General features: G+C 44.9%; 1 protein-coding gene across 1 annotated transcript; it reads right to left on the reverse strand.

Moving 5' to 3' along the window:
* Positions 1–179: 179 nt before the first annotated feature.
* On the reverse strand, positions 180–4,916 carry LOC135514800 (cytochrome c oxidase assembly factor 6 homolog). The gene is made up of 3 exons (XM_064938419.1): positions 4,788–4,916; positions 1,100–1,264; positions 180–849 (listed from the first exon to the last, which is right to left on the reverse strand). Exons 2-3 carry the CDS (start codon positions 1,241–1,243, stop codon positions 748–750), a joined length of 246 nt encoding a protein of 81 aa, XP_064794491.1. The 5' UTR covers positions 1,244–1,264; positions 4,788–4,916; the 3' UTR covers positions 180–747.
* Positions 4,917–12,060: the final 7,144 nt, after the last annotated feature.

Below are 12,060 nucleotides of genomic sequence, written 5' to 3' on the forward strand. Positions count from 1 at the left end.
GTTTTAGAAGAAGGATCTAGAACCTTTGTAAATACAACTTGTGATATAAAAGACCAAACCAATCCGACAAAGTGTAATGTTCATGAATAACATTAACGTCGTGGTTCCACTCGTAGTCAACTCACTCAGAATAGGCCCAGATTCATGGGAAATGAAACCGATGTTATAAAATAATAACGGACCATTGACTCATCTTTATTCAACACAACAAATCACACACACACAGTCACAGTCTATTCATAAATAAAGCATCTCTGCATCCATCTTTGACAATAGCATGAATAAGAAATGAGTCGGTGGTTAAGACTATCCGTTACGGAGCTGTTGATGTGTTCAGTTGATATTAGGTCAAATAAAAGCATTGTCACACCACATACAACCACTTGATGCTGTATTGAGAGAGCAGAGAGACACGGAGAAAGCCTGGAGAACCATGTCAGTGACTTTTGAGGGGTGCACTTTCCACAGCACTCGCCGTGGTTACGTCACCACACACCTGTCCCCGTGTGACGCTGGTATGGTCACTAGTCGGAAGCAAGGTGTGACCAAGTTAAGAGGCTTGAGAATCTGACCGCGGCCCGTAGGTGACATCTACCCCGGAGTGTTCAGGTCCAGGTGTGAGGTCACGGACCTCCAGCGGCTGCAGGATTGTGCTCTTAGTGTCCAGTGACAGTCCACTGCTGTCCATCCTCAACCAGGAGGCCCCCTGGAAGCCCTCCTCTCAGGCTTCTGACCAGTGGCTACCGGCTAGGACTGTGACTCTTCAGGCCTGGCAGCAGGCTCAAAACCCTCCGTCTGCATCTTCTCCTTGTACTTCAAGAAGTCTCTCCTCTTGGTGAAGTATTTCACCTGTCGGGATCAATGTGAGATAGGATGTATTTGAGCAGGACCAGGCTTGGTGACCACAGTGAGTTTACTAATGTATCTACATCAAAGCCAGTAATAACGGAACTTAGACCACCATGAATAGAAGCATGGCTTTATAGACAAACATTCTAGATCTAGCCCTCCCTCTCTGGCTACCTCTGAGACAGTCTGTCATATTCAACAGAGTAACAGGTAGGTTATCGCTAGACTGACACCAGACAGGGAGACTCACCCACTGAGCAGGACAGCTCGCCTCAAACTCTTTCTGGAACTTCTCACAGGAGGCGGCATTGTCCTGGTTATAATCAAGGCACTTCCACAGCTCGTCCCTAGTGCCCCAGCATGCTTTTCTCTGGTTTGAGTCAGGGGCAGACATCGCTGGGCTCGGGGAAATTTACTAAAACAACAAGAGGAAAAAAAAGGTTAAGTCAACCACATGGCACAATCTGCAATTTCAACAGCCTGACCCTGCCACTATGTTTGGTAAGGTCAGAGATGGGGGGGGAAATATAATCACTCCTTCACAGTGCATTCGGAAAATATTCAGACCCCTGGACTTTTTCCACATCTTGTTACGTTACAGCCTCATTCCAAAATTTATTAAATAGTTTATTTTCCTCATCAATCAATACACAATACCCCACAATGACAAAGCACAAACAAGCTTAGAAATGTTAGCAAATGTATTTAAAAAAAATGTAAACTGAAATATTACATTTACATAAGTATTCAGACCCTTTACTCAGTACTTTGTTGAAGCACCTTTGCCAGGGATAACAGTTGAGTCTTCATAGGGTATGACGCTACAAGCTTGGCACACCTGTATTTGGGGAGTTTCTGCCATGCTTCTCTGCAGATCTTCAAGCTCTGTCAGGTTAGATGGGGAACGCTGAACAGCTGTTGTCAGGTCTCAGGTTCGATTGGAATCAAGTCCAGGCTCTGGATGGGCCACTCAAGGACGGACTTGTCCCAAAGCCACTCCTGCGTTCTTGGATGTGTGCTTAGGGTCGTTGTCATGTTGGAAAGTGAACCTTCACCCCAGTCTGAGCTCTCTGTACTTTGCTCCGTTCATATTTCCCTTGATCCTGACTAGTCTCACAGTCCCTGTCGCTGAAAAATATCCCACAGCATAATGCTGCCACCACCATGCTTCACAGTAGAGATGGTGCCAGGTTTCCTCCAGACGAGTCTTGGCATTCAGGGCACCATGCTTCACAGTAGGGATGGTGCCAGGTTTCCTCCAGACGAGTCTTGGCATTCAGGGTAAAGAGTCCAAACTTGGTTTCAGACCAGCGAATCTTGTTTCTCATGGTCGGTGTCCTTTAGCAGGCTGTCATGTGCCTTTTACTGAGGAGTGGCTAACCCAGACGACGCTGGGCCAATTGTGTGCCGCCATTTGTCACTCAGTGCTGCCTGCTCTCATTGAGAAACTCAAATTGAAGGCCATCCTGGGAACGGCAGGCTTCCATTAGCAACTAGATAATCCTCATAACTACTTGTGTGTGATTTGAAAATAATCGGTTCAAGGAGATACAGTGCCCTCCATAATTATTTGGACACGGAAGCATTTTCCTTCTTTTGGCTCCGTACTCCAAAAGTTTGGATTTGAAATGAAACAATGACTGAGATTAAAGTGCAGAATGTCAGCTTTCATTTCAGAGCCTGTCCATGCATGTCAATTGCCACACTTTCTGTACATCGGCCCCTCCATTTAGGAAAAATTCACTCATGTATATTGAAGTAGTCAAAATATTCATGGCACACAATGACAACATCAAGATTGGGACTCTACAAATGTATTGGCTAAACATGCTGTTTGTTTTGGCTGTATTTCAGATTTTGTGCCCAATAGAAATGAATGGTAAATAATGTGTCATTTTGTATTCACTTTTATTGTAAATAAGAATATGTCTCTAAACACATCCACACTAATGAGGATGTCACCATCACTGATCATCCTGAATGAATTGTGAATAATGATGAGTGAGAAAATTACAGACACACAAGTATCATACACCCCAGAAAAGCTAACATCCCATTATTGAAATGGTGAGATGTTAGCATGTCGTGGGGGTATGATATTTGTGCGTCTAACTTTGTCACTCATCTGTTTTAATACATCCAATTATTGGTACCACGACTGTCTTCAAATTGTGTGACAAATGCAAACGATTTGGTCCTATGTCAAGTGTACGCAGACGGGAGGGGCGTCATATGCCAGCTGACCCTAAATGCTGCAATTGTGGTGGTGAACATGCACCCGAATTTCTGTAGTGTCCTGTTCGGCTCAAAGAGACGGACGACGTCTAGATTAAAGGCTGTCCAGCATGTCACCTCTCCAGGGGCGCTGAGAAGAGTGGAAGAAAAGAATGACGTTGATGAACTAATGTTAGTAGGAGGAGAGACGCCAGATAAATATTCTTTGTCAATAGAGGGATCCTGACATGTTGCATGTGAAACAAGGTGGACTTTGTGGCGTTTATTTCACTGGTTATCAACTGCAAAGCGCACACAGAGGAGGAAATCAGAGGGGGAAAAAAGTCATTGTTGTGAGTGCGGATGAGTGTTTCTTTGTGACTCAGGGATTTAACAGCAGAGGCATCCTGTCGATGAATGTGCCGTCCTCACTGCCACCTGAGACTGTTTAGGGATGTGATTTTTATATAAAAAGGGTTCCCTCCCGGTTAGTGAGCATTTCTCCACTGCCAAGATAATCCATCCACGTGACAGGTGTGGGATATCAAAAATCTAATTTAACAGCACGATCATTACACACATCACCTTGTGCTGGGGAGAATAAAAGGCCACCAAAATGTGCAGTTTTTAATCACACAACACAATGCCACAAGTTGAGGGAGCTTGCAATTGGCATACTGACTGCAGGAATGTCCACCAGAGCTTTTGCCAGAGAATTGGATGTTCAATTCTCTACCATAAGCTGCCTCCAACATCATTTTAGAGAATTTGGCTGCATGTCCAAGCGGCCTCACAACCACAGCCCACGTGTACGGCGTCGTGTGGGTGAGCAGTTTGCTCAGAGTGCCCCATGATGGTGGTGGGGTTGTGGTATGGGCAGGTATAAGCTACGGACAACAAACACAATTGCATTTTAAAGATACCGTGACGAGATCCTGAGGCCCATTGTCGTGCCATTCATCTGCTACCATCGCCTCATGTTTCAGCATGATAATGCTCTGCCCCATGACGCAAGGATCTGTACACAATTCATGGAAGCTGAAAATGTCCCAGTTCTTCTATGGCCTGCATACTCACCAGACATGTCACCCATCGAGTGTGTTTGGGATGCTCTGGATCGACAGCATGTTCCAGTTCTTGCCAATAACCAGCAACTTCGCACAGACATTGAAGAGGAATGGGACAACATTCCCCAGATCATAATCAACAGCCTGATCAACTCTGTGAAAGATGTTTCACGCTGCATGAGGCAAATCAAATGATTGTCACATTAGATACGGACTGGATTTCTGATCCACGCCCCTACCTTTTTTCAACTGATGCGTATCTGTATTCCCAGTAACGTGAAATCATTAGATTGCGGCCTTTTGAATTCATTTCAATTGACTGATTCCCTTATATGAACTGTAAATCAGTAAAATATTTGTCATTGTTGCGTTTATTTTTGTTCAGACTACAAGCTGGCGAGCTCTATTATAATCAGTGACGCAAAAACCAACGCACACATATCCCTTTTATCCTGCAGCCCTCATATTCTACAGCCCCGACAGAGGTAAGGAGAGACTATAGAGGCTTTCAGCTAGCTGATTTACAAGTTTTATTCCTCGAGAATCAAGCTCCAACCGTACAGATTGTGCCTTACGAGCTTACTCTGTTTCCAAGCCAAACTATTATCAAATAAACTTGCTAGCTAATGCGCACACGTTATAATCTTGACAACTCACCATGAATGTTTATATCACTACTCCGGTATAAATAGTTTGTTCAATAATGCCAAAAGAGCATTTAGTTGTGTAACATGTTTCCCCAGTGCATTCAAGGACAGCTGCTTGTGGAGTTAGGACTTCCGTCGCATCTCAGTGACGCAAAAGTTTGGGAGTTTTCACCATAGAGAATGACAGAGGCCTCTGGTAGCCAAAAGGCTATTTATCACAGAGTTTCGAAACCCAGAGACACAACATCGAAAGACTTCCGGGAACGTCGCGAAACAGACAAAATAGGGGTTTGGGGTTTGAGAAGTCATTGAGAGAACGAAATCTAAAGGCACAACCTAGATTCCAGCGCATCTTTTAAGCAGTTTAACATTTTATTACTCCAACCTCATGATCCCTAATAAATACAAAGTGATAAAAGGAGTGCCTTTGAATTGACAGCCTAAACATGCACAGTTCAGCACCAGAAGACCTTCAGACCCTATGATGTGTTTCTACGTATGAGCTTAGCTAGCCAACGTTGCCATGACATCGCCTACAAGTGTGATCATTGGATATTGTAGAAGCAGTTTTAGCCTGCTACCTATTGTACTGTCTTTGATATTAGCATGGGCAGCACCGTTGAGGGCTTCCACCATTTTAATGTAGTCAACTGGGTGGGATAGCAAAACTTCATTGGCTGATCCTTCCTGGGGACCCGGTTGTAGTCATGTCCAACCGGGTCATCAGGAGCGATCAGCCAATCGTGAAGAGGAAAATGTACTACTTCAAAATGGAGATAACCTCAAGGGCGTCTTTTTGTAGGCACTAACTCCGCCATGGTTAACTGTTAACTGACTAATGTTATCTCATAGAACAAAAGGTATAAGATCTCTTAAGCCTGTGTTAACCTCAGACCTTTTTTCTGCATTTATCCCAAAACCCTATTCTTTACCCATTCATTTTCCCCATAGGAATGGGTGAACGAACCAGAGGTAACTAATTTCCATTTTTTAGGAAATATTTTTTAGGACTACGTTTCCCAGACTCGGTTCTCAGGACCCCAAGCGGTTCACGTTTTGGTTTTTGCCATAGCATATTCAAATAACATGTTAGGTTAGTGTTAGGGAAAAAAACTAAATGTGCACCCCTTGGAGTCCCGAGGACCGAGTTTGGGAAACGCTGGACTAGAAGCTGGAGAGCTCTATAATGGCACAGATTCAAAGATGAGTCCTCTATCTATCTCTATGTTTTTTCCCTCATTTTGGGGGAGTGCTTTGAGATGCCGCTAGGTGGCACACTTCACACAGTAATCTAATGTTCTCACAGAAACAGGTCAAAGAAAGATTGACAAAATGTAAGTTTCTCAAGGAAGGAGGGAGATAAAAAATATTTAATTATAAAACACTTTTTAAAATCTTCAAATTCCCTCTGCGTTCAGCTACAACTGTGGCAAAGCACTTGAATACAAAGTGTTATGTTTGGGGAAAATGCTATCACAACACATAACTGAGTACCACTCTCCATATTCAAGCATAGTGGTGGCTGTGTCATGTTATGGGTATGCTTGTAATCGTTAAGGACTGGGGAGCTTTTCAGGATAAAAGAAAGAAGGAAAACTTGGTTCAGTCTGCTTTCCACCAGACACTGGGAGATTAAGTCATCTTTCAGCAGGTCAATACACTAAAACACAAGGCCAAATTTACACTGGCGTTGCTTACCAAGAAGACAGTAAATGTTCCTGAGTGGCCGAGTTACAGTTTTGACTTAAATCTGCTTGAAAATCTATGGCAAGACCTGAAAATGGTTGTCTAGCAATGATCAACAAAAAATTTCACAGAGCTTGAAGAATGAAGAATGTTGAAAAGAACAATTGGCATATGTTGCACAATCCAGGTGTGGAAAGCTTTTAGAGATTTACGCAGGAAGACTCACAGCTGTAATCGCTAACATGTATTGACTCAAGGGGTTAAATACTTATCTAATCAAGATAAAGTAGTGTTTTATTTTACATTTCTAGCAAATCTTATCATTTTTCTTCCTCTTTGACACTGCAGAGTATTTTGTTTAGATCGTTTACAACATTTGGATGAAGTCAAGGGGTGTGAATACTTTCTGAAGGCACTGCACTCTTAAATCTTAAACCGACCTGGTACAGCCAGAGGACTGGCCACCCCTCGGGGGCCTGGTTCCTCTCTAGGTTTCTTCCTACGTTCCTCTACTGATATTTTCCACTGTGCTTCTGCCTCTGCATTGATTGCCCTTTGGGGTTTTAGGCTGGGTGTCTGCTGATGTAAAAAGGGCTTTAGAAAAATGCATTTGATTGATTGATTCTGTGCCTGAAGTTACATTGGCCCTCCAGGTTCGACAGTATTGTCAAATCAAAGACAACACTGTGGGCCACTGCAGGTCATATGGAAAACAATTAATTTAGGGCAATGTGCAGTTGGTCAGTCTTTCATGGATGGGAACTGACAGAATAAAGGATGAGGGGAGGAGGGAGGGAGGAGGCACACGGGTGCTTTTACGGAACACTGCCCCTGCTCTGAGAGTGGATATAATAGGCCTGCCTGGTGCCCTGTTTCCATGGAGCCCAGCAACAATCCATTTCAGGGTGTCAGACTGAGGAAGGCTGCAATCCCACACACTGAAGTAAACTCTCAACTCACTAAAATTATCAAAACATATTAGAGACCACAATGTGATTGCAGAATCACCCAGCAGCAAAACATCTAATTCCTGCAGAACATTTATTCTGCAGCTCCTGCTTTGTTGTCGGTTCTGCCTTCTCTCTTGATCAGTAACTGTAAGAACTGAAAACATCCAAGAAATAAGGCATATGCAAAATGGCAAGCAGGGCCAAACGGCACACACACACACACACACACACACACACACACACACACACACACACACACACACACACACACACACACACACACACACACACACACACACACACACACACACACTCTCTGACCGTTGCTGTAAGAGCTTCATGTAAGTTAGTAGCTCTAAACCTTGCATGCAACTCTTAGCCAGGGTATAAGAGATACTCAAAGGGCTATTGTGGAGAGGAATGTCATCGAATCAGAGGCTCACTGTGAGTTCCCAGGAAGTCCTTTGTGAGATGTGACACCTGAAGAAAAAAGGAGAGCTGCTTTAAAAAAGAGAATAGCTGAATACTACAGTATGCCATTAATAACGCACGGCACTAGAACAGAATGGCTTTAATGTCTTAGGAATTAAGAAGAATCAAGATTATAGAAAGGCTATGCATTCCTCCTCATCACAATATATCTTCATGTCAAAGTTCAGGCTGTAAGTGTTGGTCTAGCTCTTCAGCAAATTGTTGTGGGATATTGCAGTGTTCTTGCCTGTTCTGCAGCTGTGTGAGGGTCATACTGGTTTGACATAACCTTACCCTTCTATTAGCCCGTTGCTAGGAAACCCTGGGCCTCCAGCTGATTGACTATTGGCTTTCATACAGCGTTAGGACTGAGCAAACACTAGAGTAAGTCCATATGCATATCACTGAACATGTCAAGCTTAAAGGTTCAAGTTTTTACCAGGCTCTGGACCACCAGAAGAGCAGGGAAATAGGATTGATAGCTCATCATATGAGAGGCCTCTGCATCTCCTGCTGCCTCTTGATAAAGAACGCCACAGGCTTGGCTCCTCTCTCAGTTTTATGTGAAAATGTGTTCATGCATACGTGCCTCTGTGTGTGTGTGTGTGTGTGTGTGTGTGTGTGTGTGTGTGTGTGTGTGTGTGTGTGTGTGTGTGTGTGTGTGTGTGTGTGTGTGTGTTCTTTCTGTGTTAGTGGACCAGGGGTCTGGTTGTCTCCGGTCTTTGTTTTATCCCTAGAGGGAGGTGGAGACAGGAGGGTTGACTAGTACTGCCTTGCTACTCTTTGACTCTGGTTCTGTGGTCCAGATGAAAGCCCTGCCACGCACCGCTCTCCTCTCTCTGGGCTCAGGGAAGCCTAATGTCATCGAATCAGAGGCTCACTGTGAGTTCCCAGGAAGTCCTTTGTGAGATGTGACACCTGAAGAAAAAAGGAGAGCTGCTTTAAAAAAGAGAATAGCTGAATACTACAGTATGCCATTAATAACGCACGGCACTAGAACAGAATGGCTTTAATGTCTTAGGAATTAAGAAGAATCAAGATTATAGAAAGGCTATGCATTCCTCCTCATCACAATATATCTTCATGTCAAAGTTCAGGCTGTAAGTGTTGGTCTAGCTCTTCAGCAAATTGTTGTGGGATATTGCAGTGTTCTTGCCTGTTCTGCAGCTGTGTGAGGGTCATACTGGTTTGACATAACCTTACCCTTCTATTAGCCCGTTGCTAGGAAACCCTGGGCCTCCAGCTGATTGACTATTGGCTTTCATACAGCGTTAGGACTGAGCAAACACTAGAGTAAGTCCATATGCATATCACTGAACATGTCAAGCTTAAAGGTTCAAGTTTTTACCAGGCTCTGGACCACCAGAAGAGCAGGGAAATAGGATTGATAGCTCATCATATGAGAGGCCTCTGCATCTCCTGCTGCCTCTTGATAAAGAACGCCACAGGCTTGGCTCCTCTCTCAGTTTTATGTGAAAATGTGTTCATGCATACGTGCCTCTGTGTGTGTGTGTGTGTGTGTGTGTGTGTGTGTGTGTGTGTGTGTGTGTGTGTGTGTGTGTGTGTGTGTGTGTGTGTGTGTGTGTGTGTGTTCTTTCTGTGTTAGTGGACCAGGGGTCTGGTTGTCTCCGGTCTTTGTTTTATCCCTAGAGGGAGGTGGAGACAGGAGGGTTGACTAGTACTGCCTTGCTACTCTTTGACTCTGGTTCTGTGGTCCAGATGAAAGCCCTGCCACGCACCGCTCTCCTCTCTCTGGGCTCAGGGAAGCCTGATGTCACATGAGAGGGACTGGCTGGAATGCCACACGAGGGCCTTTGAGGTCGACTGAAGGAGCTCTGTGTTTGCTTCTGCTGCTGCTGATTCACAGACAACTGCTCCACTCTGGCTGCTGTCTCTGTGGCTGCCTGTCCCACTGCTGTCGTCTCTGGCCTCTGCCAGCTCTCTGTTCCACCCAGGGAGCTGTAGAGGAGGCCAAAGACCCGCACAGAGGGACTGGACTGTCACCGTGAGGTAAATGTCTTTTCTCAGTCAGACATCTCTCTGCTGTATGACTAACTGAAGGGTGGTTGAGGCCCGTGACAGGAAACAGACTGAGTCTGTGGGGGCTTTTAGAGGGTTTTGTAGAGATGTCGTGCTCCCTCCTGCCTCCTTTAGTTAGAGCGTTGACGGAGTATAGCATGAAAGCTGTATTGACTTGTCCTGTAGTTGAAAATACTGTAATCGAGCTATTTGGCAAGGTTACATAACTCAATCAAAAACAGCATCGCCTGAGAGGATGTTGCCGTGAGCAGCACAGCCACAGACAGAGAAGACAGACAGGGGTGTGTGTGTGTGTTTATGTGTGTGCGTGTGCCGCCACGTACAATGGGTTGACAGCGAGGGGTGTGTGCTGTTGCCGGCTAGCACACACACCTAGCTGTGAGTGGCTGAGACAGGCATCGATCCATTGGGGTTATGCAACGGGGTGTCTGGAATATTGAATTTCAGGCACGACAGTTGGCTGTCAATAATGTTGACATTCGGCTACAACCTACCAGGGTGTCATGGAAACAGGGCTGAGGCAGTTAAGGAAGCCACATCAGCAAGGAGAGAGAAGATTCCGGTTTTCTTAGAGGCCATGAAGGCGGATGAAGAGAGGAAGATACCATGGGAAGCATGTGTTACAGACAGAGGACACTAAAAAGACCCAACAGGATGGTGTCAAATTCTAGTCTGGGTACTTTTACTACTAATGTGTGTAACAGGAAGAAGCACTGCATGCATACTGTCGGGAAGATATGATGCTGTGCTTTACTGAAGGCTTGGCATTGATTAGCAGAATACTCTTAGTAGCTAAACAAGAAACCACCGACGCCTAGGCTGGTCAAATCCAGGGGGAATTCCTCATCATTGACAAACAGTCTTATGTTAGTCTGGCTGTTTGTGTCCCTCTTCCTCTCCCATGGTTTGTGTGTTTGTTTACCACAGGTTTCTGTATAGCAGTTGCGGTGAGGTCAGCTAGGGAGATAGCGGTGTTCTACCATTGTCCTCTCCCTAACACTGGCCTGTGTGTTTTATATTCCCTCAGTCACGGATCCCATCCCAGGGCCCTTCTCACCCAGACTGACTCCCGACGCCAGCCACCGAATACAGTCACTCCCCCAGAAGTAACCAAACACTTGGCTGCAAAATAGAGCTTTCTCTGGTCGTAACAATGCTGTGTTTACCAGTAGCCAAAGATTTACACGGTAATGGGTCCTTATCCCACATCCACTCCCTTTATTGATGCACTTCTACTAAGTCCTTTATGTGTTCTTAAATCGATTAGCCCCGCAAAGGGCTGATGGGGGAGACTATTCATTGACCAATAGCTCTGGTCCTCCTCCCTATCTCCATTTTTGCAGTAATGGCTTCTGTTGACAATCCGACACATTACTGTCCCGTACCTATCGTCATTTACATTTTTTTTTAACTAGGCAAGTCAGTTCAGAACAAATTCTTATTTCCAATGACGGCCTACCAGGGAACAATGAGTTAACTGCCTTGTTCAGGGTTGGTTTGTTAAGGATCCAGGATGTGATCTCTCTCGTGCATTTTATACGGTCTATACTCCCTGCCGCTGTAGCACCTGTGTCTTTGAGGGTCTCATATACAATACAACTTTATTCTCCATCAACACAGAATGTTGTCTTTTTTGCTATCTGTTATTTCACTGCTATTCTCTCCCTATGCAGTGAGAGGAAGGACTAAACTGACCTGCCTGGAAGCTAACTCTTGTTGCTCTACTCTCCTCTCTGCCAAACAGAAAGTCTTAACTAGCAACAGGCTGCTTCCACAAAGCCACAGGTTCACTCACAAGCCAAGCACAGATGCACACACACACACACACACACACACACACACACACACACACACACACACACACACACACACACACACACACACACACACACACACACACACACACAAAGGCACACAAAAACACACACACACACACAAAGGCGCACACACACACAAAGGCACACACACACGCACGCACGCACTCACACAAAGGCGCACAAAAAAGGCACACACACACACACAAAGGCACACACACACACACACAAGTGCACAAACAGAGCAGCGGAACTCAAGAAGCAAAACATTGTATTGAGCACCCTGAACAAAATGTGGTGCAACAAGTGAAATGCATTTCCT

The sequence above is a fragment of the Oncorhynchus masou genome, chromosome 26 (assembly GCF_036934945.1).
Source record: "Oncorhynchus masou masou isolate Uvic2021 chromosome 26, UVic_Omas_1.1, whole genome shotgun sequence".
In the NCBI taxonomy this organism is placed as follows: domain Eukaryota; kingdom Metazoa; phylum Chordata; class Actinopteri; order Salmoniformes; family Salmonidae; genus Oncorhynchus; species Oncorhynchus masou.

Bases quoted from the DNA above. Each gene is read 5' to 3' on its own strand.
- LOC135514800 (XM_064938419.1), bottom strand. From the start codon at position 1,243: ATGTCTGCCCCTGACTCAAACCAGAGAAAAGCATGCTGGGGCACTAGG. The intron at 850-1,099 runs GTGAGTCTCCCT...TGATCCCGACAG, and splicing joins CGAGCTGTCCTGCTCAGTGG to GTGAAATACTTCACCAAGAG.